The sequence below is a fragment of the Erythranthe guttata genome, chromosome 12 (assembly GCF_056151865.1).
Source record: "Erythranthe guttata isolate IM_541 chromosome 12, IM_541, whole genome shotgun sequence".
Classification (NCBI taxonomy): Eukaryota; Viridiplantae; Streptophyta; class Magnoliopsida; order Lamiales; family Phrymaceae; genus Erythranthe; species Erythranthe guttata.
The window spans coordinates 8,274,869-8,296,859 of NC_142544.1; the positions used below are offsets into that span (position 1 = coordinate 8,274,869).

At 35.1% G+C, this 21,991-nt stretch overlaps 1 protein-coding gene across 1 annotated transcript; it reads left to right on the forward strand.

The window, feature by feature from the left end:
• Positions 1 to 6,425: 6,425 nt before the first annotated feature.
• LOC105965737 (histone-lysine N-methyltransferase ATXR5-like) lies at positions 6,426 to 7,976 on the forward strand. The gene is made up of 5 exons (XM_088827265.1): positions 6,426 to 6,435; positions 6,572 to 6,801; positions 6,885 to 6,985; positions 7,226 to 7,438; positions 7,817 to 7,976. Exons 1-5 carry the CDS (start codon positions 6,426 to 6,428, stop codon positions 7,974 to 7,976), a joined length of 714 nt encoding a protein of 237 aa, XP_088683391.1.
• The last annotated feature ends 14,015 nt before the right edge of the window (positions 7,977 to 21,991 follow it).

The following is a 21,991-nucleotide window of genomic DNA, read 5'->3' on the forward strand; positions in this document are numbered from 1 at the left end:
TAGGATGGGGATAACTGTCCACTGTAGGATGAGGCGCTCGAGACCTATGGTCTTAGGTGGATGCGCACGGTTGTGCCATTGGTTCGCGCGTGCGCGTCAGACCATTTTTTCTGTTTTTTGAAGTAGGGACGTGAAACACTTGATGGGATGTGAAACCCCTTGGGGTTGAAAGGAAAGTGGATGTACCACCCTTGAGATGAGATACCCAACTTTAGGATGGGATAGCCCCCCATTTAGGATGAGGCGATCACGAACCACTGGGGTGAGATGCCCAACCTTGGCGATATATGGTGCCACTGATTCAGTGGCATCACGAGTTGAATCTTCCGTGATCATACGCGGAAGGTCTTCTTCGGTTATCTGAACCGTTCGAGAAGTAAGTAGAAATTGATCATGTTGAGGACCTAGTGGGGCCTCACGACGAGGAGCGTTGGCTCCTGCTATGACGATGTATGATGCCACTGCTTCAGTGGTAGCACAAGTTGAAGCTTCCGCGATTATACGCTGAAGGTCCTTATCGGTTATCTGAACCGTTAGAGGAGCAAGTAGAAGTTGATCTTGTTGAAGGTTCGGCGATTCATATGCTGAAGATCCTCTTCGGTTATCTGAACCGTTTGAGGGGGGCGGAAGTAGACCCCCAGAGAGTCGATGACCCATGGCGAATGAAATGTTTCGGGGGCACTGTGAACCCCCAGGGAGTCGATAACCCTTGGCGAACGAAATATTTTGGGGGCGATGTAAGCCCCCAGGGATTTGATAACCCTTGGCGAGCGAAATATTTTGGGGGCAGATGTAAGCCCCCAGGGAGTCGATGGTGGTGGTGCCATAGGTGGCTCCAAATGTGGAGCAGGTGCTGGTATCGCGTTGGGAGCATTTGCTCCCATCGTGGCGATATATTGGGTCACGGCCTCTGTGGCAGCGCGAGTTGAAGCTTCTGCTATCATGCGTTGAAGCGCATCCTCGGTTATTTGAACCATTCGAGGAGCAGGGAGTGGTGGATCGGCGAGTGGTGGGTCCCGAGGGGGGATCACGTGAACCTCGCGAGGCGGATCCATGGGACGTGGAGGAGGTGTCAAGCCAGAGCCTCCACGAGGTGGGAGGTCGTTAGCTGTGTCATTTTCTCTCCGAGCAGACGCCTCAGGAGGATCTTGTTGGCTACCTGATCTGGTTTGCATCGTTCCCACAGACGGCGCCAAAATGATGATGCTAAAGATAGATCACCTTAGAGTGTTGAAGTATGATGAGCTGGGAGAGCAAAGCAGATCAGTAGCTTGACAACTTGATGATCCTGAGGTACCTGCAATCATAGAACACGTGAACTAGGCCGGGGGTTGATCCGGCGGAAACCCCTCCGACGCTCAAGTCAGACGTGCGGATAGTGGAAATAGTCCAGAGAATACGTATTGTAGTATTGCTCAGTTAATAGGACGTACCTTAATAAAATGAGTAAAACCTCTATTTATATGTCGTTTATTGGGTTGGGTTTGCTTTGTTGGGCCCAAGCCTTACTTGAAGGTGTTTGGGCCTCGGTGATATTAGTCTTCGATATTGGGCTCGTAGCCCAGTAGGTACAGAAATTGTAGGCCTATTGGGTTGGCCCAATTAGGCATATCACATACCTTAATGTTTTCAGTAGTAACTTTAGGTTAAAAAATTGTCTTAATTAACCAGCCAGCTGTTAATTACTGTTAAGAGAAACACAATACAAAATCATATCATATATTTTGATTGATTTGATTAAAGTTTACCGTAAGTGTGAATTAATGAGTTGTAAAGTCAATTAGAATGGTCTTTCTATGATTTAATTTCCAGATGATAAATGTTCTGTGATGTGTGTGTCATCACTAAAATAGATCATCACTAAATTAGAATCGATAAGGAAAGATATGTATAATTATCATTCGAGAAATTTAGGTTAGAGCAACTCCAACGGGTTATTAAATGGGGTATCAAATCCCCTAACCTTCATTTGACTCCCCAAATTTAAAAATTTTATTCTCCAATGGGGTTATTAAAATAGGGTTCTATTTTGATAACTCCAATATCCGGAAGTAAAAATACATCCTAGATATATAATTATCAAATATTCTCCTAAAAAATAGGAGCACATGAAAAAAGAAAAACCTCAACAAAATTGAGTTTTCTTTTCAAGTAAAAATCTCAACAAAATTAAATTAATTTTTCTCTTCAACAAATTTCCACTTGAAAAAACAATCTCAAAAATATCTCAACAGATTTTTTTTTCTAGATCTTCACCGAATTTCCACGGGAAAAAAGAATTCTTTTTATATATAATAATTTGCTACATCAAAATTCTCCACACAATCATCGAAGGCCGACTCGGTGTATTAATCACCATTGAAGACACTTCAAGCAATTTCTAGGTTTGCTTAATTTTTTAATACTTTTTTTTATGATCATTAACTCCTGGGAATTCTTTTATAATACTTTTTAAATTTTTTATGATTGTTTGTATGATTATTTAAAATGGATTACAAAATAAATAATATATAAATAATCATAAAATTTTTTGATAATTGTTTTTTGATACTTGTGGTTGGAGTTCACTAGTTGTATAGAGATATCAAAATAAATTCCTGGTAATCAAATGAGTATTTGATAAACCCATTTGATAACAATGGGTTGGAGTTGCTCTTAGAAACGAAAGGTATACAATTCTTAACTTCCGGCGAAAGACTATATTGATGTTGTAATTAACACATATAAATAGATCCAGGCCTTAACTACAACAACAATATAAATTAAATACCGATTAGGCTTACGATACTTGTATTTGATGTTTATTGTTGTTGTTTTTTTTTTTTTTTTATAAAATTGTTGATCATTTTCATTTATTAAAAGAAAATGAATACAATGTGTGATATTGTCTTGTTAATGACATCATTTGATCTTTTGCAGGAAAGGGAGATAAAAACAAAATATAAAATGCGTGAGGTACAACGTAGACAAAGAATGCGTTGTGCTTCTCGTTGCGACTCGTGATATCGCAAAGGGTGAGAGGCTATATTACGATTACAACGGTTGTGAGTATGAATATCCAACCCATTATTTTGTATAAATTAAGTTTTTCCTTCAAAATATAAAGTTGTAAATTTATTTTTGCTTTAAATCAAACACTCACAGCAGATAGAGAAATAAACCAAGTTTTTAACTTCAATTGTATTGTACGTGCATAGAAATTTACATTAAATTGCGCATGTTTTGCACAAACTTTTCACATATGTAGAACTGGTATTGAGTATAAATTTGATCACTTTGTTAGAATCAACAGTCTATTGGATATTAGGTAAGTTCAATAAAATTTACTCATCTTGTGTGGAAGTAAACTTAAAAAAAAAAATAACGGTCCTATTTACTTTTATTATTCACCAAAAAATTAATAAATAATTAGTAACCAATTATTTATTAATTGCTCATAAATTACTGAACAATCTACTACTACTATCACTACAACTACTACCACAACAATTACTACAACCACTACTACTATTACTATTTCTACTACTATTACTACATTTATTACTCACTAAGAAAACAATAAATAATTTGTAACATAATATTTATTAATTACTCATATATTACTAAAAAATATGAAACAATTATTAATTATTAATTTATTTTTTACTTTGCACCCTGAAAAAAAATACACCAATAAAAAATGAAATTGTTGTCATTAAGTTTTAAAAATTCAATTCAAGGGTAGAAAGTGTCATTAACTATTTTCGAGGATGCAAACTGCCCAAATTCTATATTTCAATTTGTAAGAGTGCAAAGTGGAATTACATCCTTACTAATTATAATGTTTTTCTTGTTGCGTAGACTTCCTGCAATGCTCATGGGCTAAAATATCTCAATATGTGAAAATAGGCTTGATAGGGTTGTTTGTATTATATTACCATTGTAGGGGTACTATTTTTCCTTGTGTTAGGCCCAAAAGATTTTATCGAGGCCACCAAACGCTTTATCATAATGAAATATTAAAATCTTTTTGGCCAAAAAAAAATTCTTTAATTGAATCGAAAATCGGTTTGTCAAAAATTTAAATCATAAATCGAATAGAATTGTAAATCGTAAGATTTGTAATTATTTCAAAATAATATAGATACTTATTATATAAATATTTTAAAAAAAGTATAGTGTTATAGCAAAATTTATATTTCTTTTAAAGTCTATAAAATCAAACTATAAAAGTTGAATCTTGAAGAATATAAAAAAATTATTGAAATAATATTTAAATAAATTACGTAATAGAAGCTCAGTTATGCTATCATAATCGGTGGTGTGAGAGAAATTCGAGTAAAAATATAATTGTCTCTTGAGAACTAATTAAAATAAAATAATACTTATTTAACAATAATAGAATTGAACTCATTTCAATTAATTCTCCTACTTTGTAGTGCAACAATAGATGAGGAATAAAAGCAAAAGTAATACTATATTGCGATTTTCTTTTTGTATATATTTGATGTAATAGTATTTCACGAGGATAAAGTGTTGACAATAACGTAATAATCACATTAACTATTTCTAATTTATTTTAAAAAATTTGTTAAATCATAAACATTGTAAATCGTAAGAATCGAATCCTAAATCGTAAGATTTGTTCAATTTTTTGATATTTAAGATTTGAATCGATTTGGTTATGAATCAAATCGTAAGATTTTAAAAACCATGCCATTATGATTGATAGGAAACTTGTGTTTTGAGCGTTGTAGTAAATATTGCAATACGGTATGATTATATAAAAAATATATAAACCGGCATATGTATCGGTTTTCTTTAAATATTGATAAATATTTACCATATCTATTATGGTGGTGATTTGTGCAATTTTCAGCTCACCCTGGTGATTTGTGCAATTTTCAGCACATATTGGGGTGATTTTGTGCAATTTTCAGCATGTTTGGGGTGATTTTGTGGATTTCAGCATCTTTGGGATTATTTGTGTGATTTCCAGCACATTAGAGGTGATTTGGGCGATTATCAGTAAAATAAATTTACAACAATTGTGGTTTTTTTTTTTTTCCCCTTTAATTAAGGCAAAGACAAACAAATTGTTTCAGATAAATATTATTATTCTCCCGATTAAAGTACGAAAAATATAACTACAAAAAAAAAAAACACCAACAAAATTGTTCAACATTACATAATTCCAAGGCGATTTATATCAATAAAACCAACAGTAGCATTTATAACCATTAACTATGACTTTTTTTCCTTGTTAATAATTTGATGTTGAAATTGCCATGTAGGTCTATTTTGATTCTTGAATGAGTGTTTAATTAAAAATATTAAATTTAACTATATTTTATTATACAAATATATATTTTGTACTATTTTCAATATTGCGTCAAATATCGTACGATACAATATGATAAACGATACGAAACAATATGTATAGAAAAACGTCACGCTTTGTATTTTCGATTTGATAACATTGGTTTTGAGATTTCTAAATCATTTTAATTCATTTTAACTTAAATAAAAAAAATATGTTAAAAATATTCAATTCCATATCACCAACATAAGTATAGTGGACATCATAAAGAAACTCTAATTTATTTTATATAATATCGAGAAATTTAATTATTAAAAAAAGTTGTAACTAACAAATATGAAAGTGGTCTATCATAAGTTATTTTGGGTTGGATACAATTATGTTATTTTATTTTTATTATATATTTGGATGCAATTTTTTGGTGGCGGAGTCAGAAATTTGAAGGAGGGTGTTTGGCTAAGCTTATAAGTTGTTAAAAAGACTTTATATGAGGCTTAAGACCTTATAAGTTCTTCCAAAGTGTTTGGTAATTTCGTTTTAATGATCTTTATAATTCAAAAAATAAGCTGCTCGAGAGCTATTAAGATTTTTTTTAAAGTACCTCTAACCCCCTTTTTATTTAAGATCTCATCATGAATAAATATAGCTTATAAACACAATATTCAAAGACGGACATTAATAGACACGTGTTTTAGCAATATGTTTATCGACGATCGCATTCATGGCTTACGTGTTTTGAAAAACTTCATGCGTCAAGTTACCAAAACGAGATAAATTTCTTTGCGTCGAGTCATTAAGATGTTTTAAATTATGAGCTATGGTATAATAAGAACTTTTGGTAGGGATGGTCTGTGTTATATATACTTGACAACAGAGTTTGTAATAATACCTACTCATTTATAAGTTTAGTCCTGATTTTCAATAGCCTTATTTGTTCTATTAATCCTATGAAAAGCTTCTGCAAGATCATAAATACATTATATTCTATTATATTTTAATTAATATAAGCCATTTTCACCATTAATTAGTATCCAACTTTTCTAGTGATTAAAATTTGAGATTGGTTCAAATTTGAGATTAATTAATTACTTTGACCGCCTTTTGCATATCTATCGTTCCATTAATTATGCAGACATGTAACAACACGTGCATGCATACATGAGTCTTTTATCTTGCTGAGCTTTAATCTTATATTGACCATTGAAGGTGACAACCAAAAGACTGTGATATGTTTTGATTATATATTTAATTCTTGGTATCGTCTAATTTCAGATATCAGGAAACGACGTAGGCGTACAAGCACATTAGAAGTCCGCAAGAAACGTAGAAGATTATTGACACATGTTCCATCACAAGATCTTGCAAGAAGACTAGCTCATATGAGATCTCTTGCCATAGCTATGACTTCACAGAATTTGGAATACAGCAACGAACTCACTTACAACCCTAGCATTGCTCCTAGATCAGCCAATCGATCTTCTTTCGAAAACGGGGGCATGCAGGTTCTATTTTAATTATAAACCTTCTCTAATTAATTAATTTGTTTCCATTTTGGTTGCTCATATTAATTTTTTCGTCAGGTTACGTTCTTTGCAAAGAAGATGTAGAGACCCTGAAAAAGTGTAGGGCATTGTATAGAAGAGGCGAATTCCCACCTCTTGTTGTAGCATTTGATTCATTGGAAGGGTACTTAATTTTTTTTTTCTTGTTATTACATGATCAGTTCATGCAATTATATATAATAAATTATAGCCCTAATATCACATATACGTCAATACTAAAAAGTTCATATTGAATCTTTAGATTGATTTGAATTTGATTGTTGTCACGTGTAAATTTAATGGTGAAAAAGAAGGCGCCGATTACACGTGGCATAGGTTAGTTGAATACAATAAATTATAAAATCAAGGTGAAATTTGAATGTAGATATACTGTACAAGCTGACGGGCCCATAAAGGATATGTCTTTGATCGCTGAATTTGCGGGCGACGTGGATTACATAAGAAATCGGGAGGAAGATGATTGTGACAGTATGATGACTCTCCTTTCTTCAGCCGACCCGTCTAAAAGTCTTGTTGCATGTGCAGATAGGCTTGGAAACATCTCCCGATTTATAAGTGGCATTACCAATCAAACAACGTAAGTCTCTAAACCCAATCTTCTTCTCTTATAGTAGATGCTATACCTGGTGAATGCACATAATTGTTATATATCCGCTTCAATTTACACACATAGACATTGGTGTGTGTGTATGAATGATGGAAACACATTTTAATTAATGGTGAACAATGTATTAATCTTCAAGAGTAGTTTTGTTCTAGATATGCACTTAAACCGTACACTAGATACACTGCTCACTTATTCTATTTTTTGTTATATATTCCGATTAGACTTACGATACTTAAATATTTATGTTTATTCTTGGTGTTTTTTTTTTTTAATAAAATTGTTGATCATTTTCATTTATTAAAAGAAAATGAATACAATGTGTGATGCTTCTCGTTGATATTTTGCAAGAAAGGGAGGAAAAATACTAAATATAAAATGCGTGAGGTACAACGTAGACAAAGAATGTGTCATGCTTCTCGTTGCGACTCGTGATATCGCAAAGGATGAGAGGCTATATTACGATTATAACGGTTGTGAGTATGAATATCCAAGCCATTATTTTGTATAAATTAAGTTTTTCTCAAAATATAAAGTTGTAAATTTATTTTTTCTTTAAATCAAACACCCATAGCAGAATGAGAAATAAACAAAGTTGTTTACTTCAATTGTATTGTGCATAGAAATTTACATTAGATTGCGCATGTTTTGCACAAACTTTTCAAACATATGGAACTAACATTGAGCATAAATTTGATCATTTTGTTAGAATCAACAGTCCTATTGGATATTAGGTAAGTTCAACACAATTTACTCATCTTCTGTGGAAGTAAACTTAAAAAGAAATTAACGGTCCCATTTACTTTTATTAATTACTAAATAATTAATAAATAATTAGCCACCAATTATTTATTAATTGCTCATAAATTATTGAACAATCTATTACTACCACCACCACTACTACTACCACCACCACTAATACAACTGTTTCTACTACTAGTATTACATTAATTAAATCACTAAGAAAACAATAAATAATTAGTAACCAATTATTTATTAATTACTCATATATTACTAAAACAATATGAACCAATTATTAATTTATAATTTATTTTTTACTTTGCACCCTGAAAAAAAATACACCAATAAATAATGAAGTTGTTGTTATTAAGTTTTAAAAATTCAATTCAAGGGTGCAAAGCATGGTTATCGAATCAAAAAATTCGGCGTATCGTTTTCCTCCGTGTATCGTATCGTACGATATTTAACCAACTATTAAAAATAATATATATATATATATATATATATATATATATATATATATATATATATATATATATATATATATATATATATATATATATATATATATATATATATATATAATAAAAATAGTATAGAAATGTAAAATTTAATATTTTAAAGTCAAACCGCTCATTTCTAATTTCTTAAAAAAAATAATCTATCATAAAATATATCATAAAATAGGACAGAAGTCATAAGTGCTCATAAGAATAACATCAACAGAGTTCAAATTTTGATCCCTAATTTGTAAAAAACTAATCTATCACTCATAATCTTCAAGATCAATGTAACTTAAACTTTTTTCATCCACCAATTTCAAACGAGTGTATTCATTCTCATGTTCATCAATCTCTTCAACTTCATCAACTCCAACTTTGGCATTTTCCTATTTTCTCTTACCAATATAAAACTTGGAGTGTAAATTTCTTGGAACTTATATATGTAAGAAAAATATTAAATAATATTGAAATACGTTTTCAGGCCCTGATAATGTGAATATTTCGTTTTCTTCTTTTTTTTTTTTTTTTTTTTTTAATTTTTTAAATTTTTTTATATTTTTTTAATATTTTAGCTAATATCATAAATATCGTATCGATATGATACGATACGATATCTAGCGATATCGTATCATAATATTTTGGCGATACGATACGATATCTCGCGATATTTAACGGTATTAATCATAGCCGATACATATTATGAGTCGTATCGTTTTGATTGGGACCGTACCATTGTTGGTTAAACTACGTACACACAAATGCACGTATCGTACAAGTAATATAGTGGACTAAAAGTCCGGATATCAAACCCACAGGGAATATTTAATTATTTAATCCTAGACGCTAAATCCTACCAATTATTATCAAGCCCACCCCACACAGTCGAATTTTGAGAGAATAAACTAAATTAAACTAAATTAAAAAGCAAATTAAAAAGACAAGAGCACGGAAGCAATTAAAAACGAAGGTTTAATCAATGTAAAGAAGCCTAGGATTTTATTCTCCCCCCTATGTGATTATTATTCCCCCAATTCCTTCAAGTATGCAAGTAATGAACCCGGATTATTAACCTAAGATGCTAAAATAATCATAACCCGTTTCCGCGTGTATTACGATTCTAATACTCTAGATTCAATTACTATATTCCTATGCAATTAATTCTAGAACACATCATTAAGCACAAATCTCAATAATGGCTACCTAAGAGATTAACTATACTCCTATATTAATACCACAAAGGCTCTTCTACCACAGTTCTAATTATTAACCCGATCTTCCGATTCATGCGATTAACAATAACATAAAAGCACATAAGGTGATCAAATTCATGCACTTAATAAAACAAGTAGGAGAAATAATCCGGAATTAAAACTTGCATAAAATCATAGAACAGGGTCCCACATAGGGTTCCAAATAAAATCCTAGAAATAAGAAAATTAGCTACTCATAATTAAAGGAAAAACGCAAATAAAATTAACCATAAACGGTAAGTCTATGCTTGGAGTCTTCGAATCTTCGTTATTGCTTTGTTGCTCTTGAAATTGCGTAAAAGATCGATCCCTAATTGTGTGCTTGGCTTGGTCTTATATAGGGTGGATAATTGTTGGTCGAAAACCTACACGCAAGTGCACGTATCGTACAAGTAATATAGTGGACTATTAAGTCCGGATATCGAACCCACAGGGAATATTTAATTATCTAATCCTAGACGCTAAATTCTACCAATTGTTATCAAGCCCACCCTACACAGTCGAAAAAGGATTAATAAACTAAATTAAACTAAAACAATTAAAAACACAAAAACAAGAAAGCAATTAAAAATACGAAGATTAATCAAAGTAGACAAGCCTAGGATTTTATTCTTCCCCCTATGTGATTATTACTCCCCCAATTCCTTCAATTATACAAGCAATTAATCCGGATTATTAACCTGAGATGCTAATATAATCATAACCCGCTTCCGCGTGTATTACGATTCTAATACTCTAGATTCAATTACTATATTCCTATGCAATTAATTCTAGAACACAGCATTAAGCACAAATCTCAATAATGGCTACCTAAGAGATTAACTATATTCCTATGTTAATACCACAAAGGCTCTTCTACCACAGTTCTAATTATTAACCCGATCTTCCGATTCATGCGATTAACAATAACATAAAAGCGCATAAAGTGGCCAGTTTCATGAACTTAATAAAACAAGTAGAAGAAATAATCCGGAATTAAAACTTGCATAAAATCATAGAATTGGGTTCATAAATCCCACATAGGGTTCCAAATAAAATCCTAGAAATAAGTAATTTAGCTACTCATGATTAAAGCAAAAACGCAAATAAAATAAATCATAGACGATAAATCTTTGCTTGGAGTCTTCGAATTCTTCGTCTTCGTTATTGCTTTGTTGCTCTTGAAATTGCGTGAAAAAGATCCTCTAATTGTGTGCTTGGCTTGGTCTTATATAGGGTGAAGAACTTGGGGAAGAAGGCAGTTTCCTTGTGCAATTAAAATTCCTTCACTGCGCTATTTCGCCCATCCGGACGGCCGTGTGAGATTTATGCCTAAAATTCGCACGGCCGTGCGGTCCTTGATTCTCCAAAATTCTGCTTGTTTCACTTTTTGCCCATATTTTCTCCAAAATTGCAGTTTTGACCCCATACTTTTCCAATTCTTCAATTTATACCTGAAATACAATAAATCAACTTTTTAAGCACCAATTATCGTTAAAACACACCAAAAGCTCAAATAAAAAGATACGATAAAGTGTAAAAATATACACTTAACACACCCCCAAACTTGAACTTTTGCTTGTCCTCAAGCAAAATTTACCAATAAGCAATTAACTCAACGATAACATCTCATCACATAGATCAATGATCAACTTCACGTTTTCAGAACTTGTAATTATAATGACAATTCTTTAGACATTCGCAAGCTCAAAATTCAACAACACTTAGTCACTCACCATTACCAAAAACCACAATTCATACAATTGCTTCAAGCATCCAATATTTGCAAATTAAAGATAGAAAGAATTTATACTTACATGCATATGCTTGACTCCAAACACTCACCAAATTATTCTACTCTACTAATATCGAACATTAAGCTATTGGGATCATTGGGGCTTTGTGGCTTTCAATTGTTAGGCTTTTTGGTTCGAGGTAGGAAATATGGGTATGTGTGGCTATTCTTCTTGACTTTAGGTGATTACGCCAAAATTTGAAAGATAGGCGTTTGAAACAATGAATTCACCTCTACGGACTTTAATAAACTCGATTTTCAAAAGTTCAAAAGTCTCCACTTTTGCTTTTGAGGCAATGGATCGAGTTTTCAAAAATATTTCAACAACTAGTCCTTATTTCTCCCTTCTAGTCTCTTCTTCTTCTTCTCTTTTTTTTTTTTATATATATATATATATATATATATATATATATATATATATATATATATATATATATATATATATATATATATATATATATATATATATAGAAGCACATATATTTATCTCTTTTTTTTTTTTTTTTTTTTTGTTTTTTTTTTTTTTTTTTTGAAGAAGAAGAAGAAGAAGAAGGACCTTATAAAAATTTTCGCCCGAACTCCAAGGGGTAATTTTCAAGAATCTCCACCTATTCTACCTTACATATATGGCTAAAAGAAAGAACACCTTTTCTCCGAGGCTCAAATCAAGGTTCTAAGGAATATTTCGATAAAAGGGTCGGCTTGAAAGGCTCAAACGGTTCAAAGAAGGCCCAAATCATATCCCAAATCACTCACTACTCAATACTTCGTATCATAAATTTCCTAAGGTGAGTCTTAAAACCGAACATAGCATGATCTAGCACAAATTAATTCCAAATTTAAAATACAAAACGTTCAACCAAAGCAATGCACAAAATGTGATTCCTAGCAATAATTCGCTTCTAAGTCCCGTTGAATCGAAAGCTAAACAAACATCAAATCCTTATCACATAAAACAAGCAATTTCATCATCAAACATTGATCATCTCTCATCATCATAAATCATAGATGCATTCGACTCAAGCAAATTTTTTTTTTTTTTTTTTTTTTTTTTATCCGGAATTACGAGAAAAACAATAAAAACGACTAAAACCTAATGCATGCAAACTAAAACAAATAAGCGCAAAAATAACATGTTTTTCACCCCCAAACTTAAAATTTTCGTTGCCCTCAACGAAATTAGCACAAAGTTTAAGGATAGAAAACACCTGATTTAGTTGGGGTCGATGTGATCGGGGTGCTCCTCCCTCGCTCTCTCACGCTCATCCTCATCGGACGGCTTGGACACGGGCTCAAGAATGGGTGCCGGTGGATGCCGGCTCGATGCACTCGGGCGTGGCTTGAAAGATAAGATTTTGAAGAAGTTGGTTCGATGCTCTAGCCTCCCTGTCAATACCAACACAAAATAAGAACCGGAGAGTGTGTGAGTGAATTATGTGTGTGGAAGTTAGAGAAAAAGGAAAGAGGAGGGTTTAAGAAAAAAAAATTTGGGGAGAAAATCTAATTTTCGAAAACTTAAAAGCTCCCTTATAGCCTCGGACGGCCGTGCGAGATATAAGCTGAATATCCGCACGGCCGCACCAGTTGTTGAATTTGGGCAGTAGCCACTTGATCAAATCTCGGACGGCCGTCCGAGATTTGAGCCCTCATTCCGCACGGCCGCGCCAAACTGCAATTTTGTCCAGTAGCTGCTCCAAAATCTCACACGGCCGTGTGAGATTCCTGCCTTTTTCTTGCACGGTCGTGTGTGTATTTGCAATTAGGTCCCTGAAAAATACAAACTTCTTATTAGTGCCCCTAAAACTTTTTTTTTTTTTTTTTTTTTTTTTTATTTTTTTTTATTTCGGACGCCCGACTCGACCCTCGATCACGTTTTCGACCCTGAAAAGTAAAATTCAAATAATAAATTAGAATGCATGCTTATGATATTAAAAACGAAACGAAAAATTAAATACGAAAAACAATAAAGCTCGGGTTGCCTCCCGAGAAGCGCTAAGTTTAAAGTCTTCAGCCGGACGTAGCTTCTTTCTCGTTAAGCAAAGGTGACCAAGGCCACTTGACGTTCGCCACCATCTCCCCAATAGTGTTTGAGTCGATTTCCATTTACTTTGAATACTCGTTCCGATTCACGGTCTTTGATTTCTATAGCTCCATGTGGAAAGACTTGTTGAACGATGAACGGCCCCGACCATCTTGATTTAAGCTTTCCCGGGAATAACCGGAGCCGTGAATTGAACAAGAGAACTTCTTGCCCTTTTTGAAATTGACGGTGCAAGATGTTGTTGTCGTGCCACCTTTTGACTTTTCCTTTGTATAACCAATTGCTCTCGTACGCTTGCTCTCGTAATTCGTCCAACTCGTTGAGTTGCAATAACCTTCTTTCCTTGCATTCTTTGTAATCGAAATTCATCTTTTTTAGCGCCCAATAAGAACAATGCTCCAACTCCAACGGTAAGTGGCATGCTTTACCGAACACCACACGGTAAGGGGTCATTCCCAATGGCATTTTAAAAGCTGTACGATATGCCCATAGTGCATCATCGAGTTTTTTCGACCAATCCTTTCTTGTTGGGCCTACCACTTTTTCCAAGATATTCTTGATTTCACGGTTCGTAACTTCGGCTTGCCCATTCGTTTGTGGATGATACGCGAGTGCAACCTTGTGCTTTACACCATATATGCCCATCAAGTTGTCAAATTGCTTATTCACGAAATGCGATCCACCATCACTGATAATTGCCCGTGGTGCCCCAAACCTAGTGAAAATCTGTTTCTTCAAGAAAGCACACACTACAGATGCATCATTAGTAGGGGTGGCTATGGCCTCTACCCACTTAGTAACGTAATCGACGGCCACTAAGATGTATTGGTTATTGAATGAAGGGACAAAAGGTCCCATAAAGTCAATACCCCAAACATCAAAAGGCTCGACTTCGATCATCGTGTTCAATGGGAGTTCATGGCGAGCCGAAATATTGCCCGTGCGTTGGCACCGATCACAAGTAATAGCAAATTTATACGAATCTTTAAAAAGAGTGGGCCAAAAAAAACCTGATTGAAGAACCTTACGTGCTGTTCTTTCGCCTCCATAATGTCCTCCATAATCCGAACCATGGCAGTGAAAGAGTATGTCTTGCTGCTCATGTTCCGGGACACATCTTCGCACCAACAAATCGCTGCATTGTCTAAAAAGAAAAGGCTTTTCCCAAAAATAAAATTTAACATCATGCAAAAATTTCCTCTTTTGATGATAATTGAGATTCGGTGGAAGCACTTGACTAACCAAATAATTTACATAATCGGCAAACCAAGGAACCTTATTATCAAAAGCAAGCAACTGTTCATCAGGAAAATTTTCATTAATGCAAATTCTATCGCTTTCGTCTACATCTTTCTCAAGTCGAGATAGATGATCGGCGATTTGATTTTCACTACCCTTTCGATCACGAATTTCAATATCAAATTCTTGCAACATTAAAACCCACCTAATGAGTCTAGGTTTTGCATCCTTTTTAGTAAACAAATATTTGAGGGCAGCGTGATCAGTAAAAACAACAACTTTGGGTCCTAACAAGTAAGAGCGAAATTTTTCAAAAGCAAAAACAACAGCTAATAACTCTTTTTCCGTAGTGGTGTAATTTAATTGTGCATCATTAAGAGTTTTACTAGCATAATAAATTGATCGAAAAATTTTCTCTTTCCTTTGACCTAAAACGGCGCCAACCGCAAAATCACTAGCATCGCACATAAGCTCAAACGGTTCATCCCAATTCGGTACACAAATAATAGGAGCGGATACTAACCTTTGCTTAAGCTCGTTGAACGCTTGAAGACACTCACCATCAAAATTGAATTTTGTCTCCTTCTCGAGTAGGTTACAAAGGGGCTTGGCAACTTTTGAAAAATCTTTGATAAAACGCCGATAAAAGCCCGCATGTCCAAGAAAACTCCTAATGCCTTTGACCGAAATAGGTGGCGGAAGATTTTCAATTGTGGAGATTTTTGCTTTGTCCACTTCCAAGCCTTCTCGCGAGATTTTATGCCCAAGCACAATTCCTTCGTGCACCATGAAGTGGCACTTCTCCCAATTTAGCACCAAGTTGGTTTCTTCACACCTGCGCAAAACCTTAGCCAACATGCAAAGACAAGTGTTAAAGGTATCACCGAAAATAGAGAAGTCATCCATAAATACTTCTAAACCGTTCTCTACCATATCGGTGAAAATAGCCATCATGCACCGCTGAAAAGTAGCGGGTGCATTACATAAACCAAAAGGCATGCGTCTAAATGCAAAAGTACCATAAGGGCATGTAAATGTGGTTTTGTGTTGATCATCCGGTGCAATGGCTATTTGATTATATCCCGAATATCCATCAAAAAAACAATAAAATTCTTTACCTGCCAATCTATCAAGCATTTGATCAATAAAAGGTAAAGGAAAGTGATCCTTTTTAGTGGCTTTATTTAATTTCCTATAGTCCATGCAAATTCGCCAACCCGTTGTGGTTCTAGATGGAATTAATTCATTATTTGCATTACGGATAACTGTCATACCTCCTTTCTTAGGAACACATTGAACGGGGCTTACCCATGCGCTATAAGAAATCGGATAAATAATACCTGCGTCGAGCCACTTGAGAATTTCCTTCTTGACTACCTCTTTCATGATGGGGTTGAGACGCCTTTGGTGTTCGACTGACGGATGTTGTTGATCATCTAAGATGATTTTGTGCATACATAATGAAGGGATAATTCCCTTGATAACCGCAATTTTCCATCCAAGCGCCGTCTTGTGTTCCCGCAGTACTTCCAATAACCTTTGTTCCTGCAAAGTAGATAGAGATTGTGAGATAATTACCGGCAAAGTGTCATTCTTACCGAGGTAGGCATATTTGAGGTGTCCGGGTAATTCTTTCATCTCAAGCTGCGGTGGTTCCTCCAATGATGTTTTGAATGCCTTGGGGGTGGTAAGGGTGGCCAAATCCAAACTTTCAAACTTTTGCCGGGTGAGAAAATCACCGGAATCTAACCAACAAATTTGCTCCTCCACTCTTTCATCTCCACAGTCGTTACCTACAACCAAAGATGCCTCCAAAGAATCCAAGTGTAACAAATCAAAATTTTCAAAACAACAAGACTCCACTAAATCGATAGAGAAACACTCATTAGAATTGTGCGGCCGCTTAATTGCATTAAAAACATTAAATTTAATAGTTTGGTCATGCACCGTCATGGTGAGATCCCCACTAGCACAATCAATAACAGTACGTGAAGTAGCTAAAAACGGCCTTCCCAAAATAATTGGGATTTCTCTATCTTCATCCATATCAAGAATCACAAAATCAGCAGGAAGAATAAATTCGTCAACCTTCACTAAGACATCTTCTAAAACCCCCTTTGGGTAGACTAGAGACCTATCGGCTAATTGGAGTGTTATAGCCGTTGGTTCAATTTCACCCAACCCAAGACTCTTATATGTAGAAAAAGGCATAAGGTTGATGCTAGCCCCTAAATCAATGAGTGATCGAAAAAATTTATCTCCTATTGTACAAGGGATAGTAAACTTACCTGGGTCGCCTAGTTTTTGAGGGAGAGGTCTCGTAAGGATTGCACTACACTGTTCGGTGAGTTGAATCATCTCGTTTCCTTGCAATTTTCGTCCCTTTGTTACGAGTTCTTTGACAAACTTCACCCACTTTGGCATTTGTTGGAGTGCTTCGATGAGAGGGATGTTGATACGGATTTCCTTCATCTTGTCAACAAAGCTTTGGTATTCGGCATTCAACTTTGGCGGTTGGAACCTTTGCGGGTATGGAATGGGTGGAGCCGGTGTGACCGTTGCCTTTGAAGTTTCGCTCGGAACGTTTGTGCCCTCTTCCGCTGCGTCGGTTGCCTTTGTTTTTCCACTATTTGTCTCTTTTCTAGGGGCTTCTTCCAATTGTCGTCCGTTACGTAAACTCACCGCTTGTACTTGCTCGTTTTGTCTTTTTCTTGGGTCCTCCGTGTTTGATGGCAATGCTCCTTGCGGGCGGTTCTCTCGATTCAAAGCTAATTGAGCGACTTGGTTCTCCAAATTTCGCAACGAGGCTTGGGTAGCGGTCATGAATTGGGCCAATATCTCATCCGTGCTTGATTTTTGGGCCGGTGGATTGTTGCCTTGATAGCTTTGTTGAGGAGGGGCTTGATTTTGGAATTGGCCTTGAGGTCTTTGATATCCTTGGCCTTGTTGATTTCCTCCATATTGCCCTTGTGATCTCCACCCTTGATTTTGGAATTGGCGAGGCGCGTTGTTGACGTAGTTGAGCGACTCCACATCTTGTTGGCATTGGAGTGTGTAATCATTTCCCCCGCAAATTTCGCAACATGGAGACTCAACGGCTTGGACTTGTTGTGGTGGATTTGCTTTGATGTGTTGTAGAAGGAGTTGATTTTGTTGAGCAATTTGGGTCACTTGAGCTTGAAGGGCCGTAATTGCATCTAACTCCAACACTCCGGGAACTTTCTTGGCTCCACTCACCGTCCTTTCGCTTGACTTGGCAAACCGATTTTGAGCTATTTGATCCAACATGATAAACGCATCGGGTATTGATTGACTCATAAAATTACCTCCGGTTGATGCATCTAAGACGGTTCGTGCATTCTCGTTAATCCCTTGGTAAAAGATGTGGATTTGCCGCCATTGTTCGACTCCATGTGTTGGACACTGCCGCAAAAGAGTTTTAAATCTCTCCCATGCCTCGTATAATTGCTCGCCTTGCTCTTGGACAAAATTGTGAATTTCTCGTCGGATTCTCTCGTCCTTCTCGGGTGAGCTATAGACTTTCATGAAAAGGTTGAGGAGTTGAGGCCACGACGAGATAGAGTGGGGGGCTTGGGATATCAACCACTGGCGAGCTCTTCCTTGTAGGGAGTGCTTGAAGAGAATTAATTGAAGCGCCTCTTGGGAAACGCCGTTTTGACGGTGGGAGTTACAGGTATCTAGAAAATTGACAATGTGAAGATGGGGATCTTCACCTGCCAATCCACTAAATAACCCGTTATTTTGGAGCATCGTCAAGAGGCCTTGCTTGATCTCAAAATTGTGCGCCTCAATGGGTGGATATTGGATGCTCGGGCGGAATCCGTCATGAGTCGGGATTATGTAGTCTTGAAGTGCCCGTGGCCTAACTGCTGGTTGTACTGGAAGTTGAGGGGGTGGGTCTTGGACTTGGTTTCCGTTGGCCCCGAGTAAATTACCCGCTGCCCTGCGTTCTTCGTCCTCCATTATATTGTTTGCGCGTTGAAGTCTTCTAGCGGCTCGAAAAGTGCGTTCGATTTCGGGATCAAACGGTTCTCTGGCAAGATCGAGTCTCCTAGGCATACACCGTACCTAAAAATAAAAATAAAATAAAACAAAAATTAAATGGGTGAATCGTGAAAATTGTTCAAATATAGAGCTAGAATAAAAATAAATAATTAAAATAGTCCCCGGCAACGGCGCCAAAAACTTGTTGGTCGAAAACCTACACGCAAGTGCACGTATCGTACAAGTAATATAGTGGACTATTAAGTCCGGATATCGAACCCACAGGGAATATTTAATTATCTAATCCTAGACGCTAAATTCTACCAATTGTTATCAAGCCCACCCTACACAGTCGAAAAAGGATTAATAAACTAAATTAAACTAAAACAATTAAAAACACAAAAACAAGAAAGCAATTAAAAATACGAAGATTAATCAAAGTAGACAAGCCTAGGATTTTATTCTTCCCCCTATGTGATTATTACTCCCCCAATTCCTTCAATTATACAAGCAATTAATCCGGATTATTAACCTGAGATGCTAATATAATCATAACCCGCTTCCGCGTGTATTACGATTCTAATACTCTAGATTCAATTACTATATTCCTATGCAATTAATTCTAGAACACAGCATTAAGCACAAATCTCAATAATGGCTACCTAAGAGATTAACTATATTCCTATGTTAATACCACAAAGGCTCTTCTACCACAGTTCTAATTATTAACCCGATCTTCCGATTCATGCGATTAACAATAACATAAAAGCGCATAAAGTGGCCAGTTTCATGAACTTAATAAACCAAGTAGAAGAAATAATCCGGAATTAAAACTTGCATAAAATCATAGAATTGGGTTCATAAATCCCACATAAGGTTCCAAATAAAATCCTAGAAATAAGTAATTTAGCTACTCATGATTAAAGCAAAAACGCAAATAAAATAAATCATAGACGATAAATCTTTGCTTGGAGTCTTCGAATTCTTCGTCTTCGTTATTGCTTTGTTGCTCTTGAAATTGCGTGAAAAAGATCCTCTAATTGTGTGCTTGGCTTGGTCTTATATAGGGTGAAGAACTTGGGGAAGAAGGCAGTTTCCTTGTGCAATTAAAATTCCTTCACTGCGCTATTTCGCCCATCCGGACGGCCGTGTGAGATTTATGCCTAAAATTCGCACGGCCGTGCGGTCCTTGATTCTCCAAAATTCTGCTTGTTTCACTTTTTGCCCATATTTTCTCCAAAATTGCAGTTTTGACCCCATACTTTTCCAATTCTTCAATTTATACCTGAAATACAATAAATCAACTTTTTAAGCACCAATTATCGTTAAAACACACCAAAAGCTCAAATAAAAAGATACGATAAAGTGTAAAAATATACACTTAACAATAATTTAGAGAAGAAGGTAGTTTCCTTGTCCAATTAGATTCCTTTAATGCGCATTTTCGTCATCTCGGACGGCCGTCCCAAATTTTGTACTAAAACTCGGACGGCCGTCCCAAAACCAGAGGCTGTTTCTGCTTCTCAGACGGCCGTCCCAGCCTAATTTCTTCAAACTTTTTATTTTTTCACGTTTGGCCCATATTTTCTCCAAAATTGCAGTTTTGACCCCATACTTTTCCAACTCTTCAATTTGTACCTAAAATACAATAAATCAACTTTTTAAGCACCAATTATCGTTAAAACACACCAAAAGCTCAAATAAAAGGTACGATAAAGTGTAAAAATATACAATTAACACACCCCCAAACTTGAACTTTTGCGTGTCCTCAAGCAAAATCTACCAATAAACAAATAACTCAACTACTACATCTCATTACATAGATCAATGATCAACTTGACGTTTTCAGAACTTGTAATTATAATGACAATTCTTAGGCATTCGCAAGCTCATAATTCAACAACACTTAGTCACTCACCATTACCAAAAACCACAATTCATACAATTGCTTCAAGCATCCAATATTTGCAAATTAAAGATATACATAATTTATACTTACATGCATATATTTGACTCCAAATACTCACCAAAGTATTCTACTCTACTAGTATCGAACATTAAGCTATTGGGATCATTGGGGCTTTGTGGCTTTCAATTGTTAGGCTCTTTCGTTTGAGATAGGAAATATGGATATATGTGGCTATTCTTGTTGAATTGAGGTGATTACGCCAAAATTTGAAAGATAGGCGTTTGAAACAATGAATTCACCTCTAAGGACTTTAATAAACTCGATTCTTAAGAGTTCAAAAGTCTCCACTTTTGCTCTTAAGACGATGGATTGTGCTTTCAAAACAATTCAACAACTAGTCATTACTTCTCCCTTCTAGTCTCTTCTTCTTCTTCTTTTTGTTTTTTTATTGTTTTTTTATAATATATATATATATATATATATATATATATATATATATATATATATATATATATATATATATATATATATATATATAGAAGCATATATATTTTTCTCTTTTTTTTTCGGATGAAGAAGAAGGACCTTATAAAAATTTTCGACCGAACTCCAAGGGGTAATTTTTTTCAAGAATTTCCATTTTTCTACCTTATACGCATTGGCTAAAAGAAAGAACATTTTCTCCGAGGCTCAAATCAAGGTTAATCTAAGGATAATTTTGATTAAAAGGTCGGCTTGAAAGGCTCAAACGGTTCAAAGAAGGCCCAAATCATATCCCAAATCACTCACTACTCAATACTTCGTATCATAAATTTCCTAAGGTGAGTTCTAAAACCGAACATAGCATAATCTAGCAAAAATTAATTCCAAATTTAAGATACAAAACATTCAACCAAAGCAATGCACAAAGTGTGATTCCTAGCAATAATTCGCTTCTAAGTTCCAATCGAAAGCTAAACAAACATCTAATCCTTATCACACAAAACAAGCAATCTCATCATCAAACATTGATCATCTCTCATCATCATAAATCATCGATGCATTCGACTCAAGCAAATTTTTTT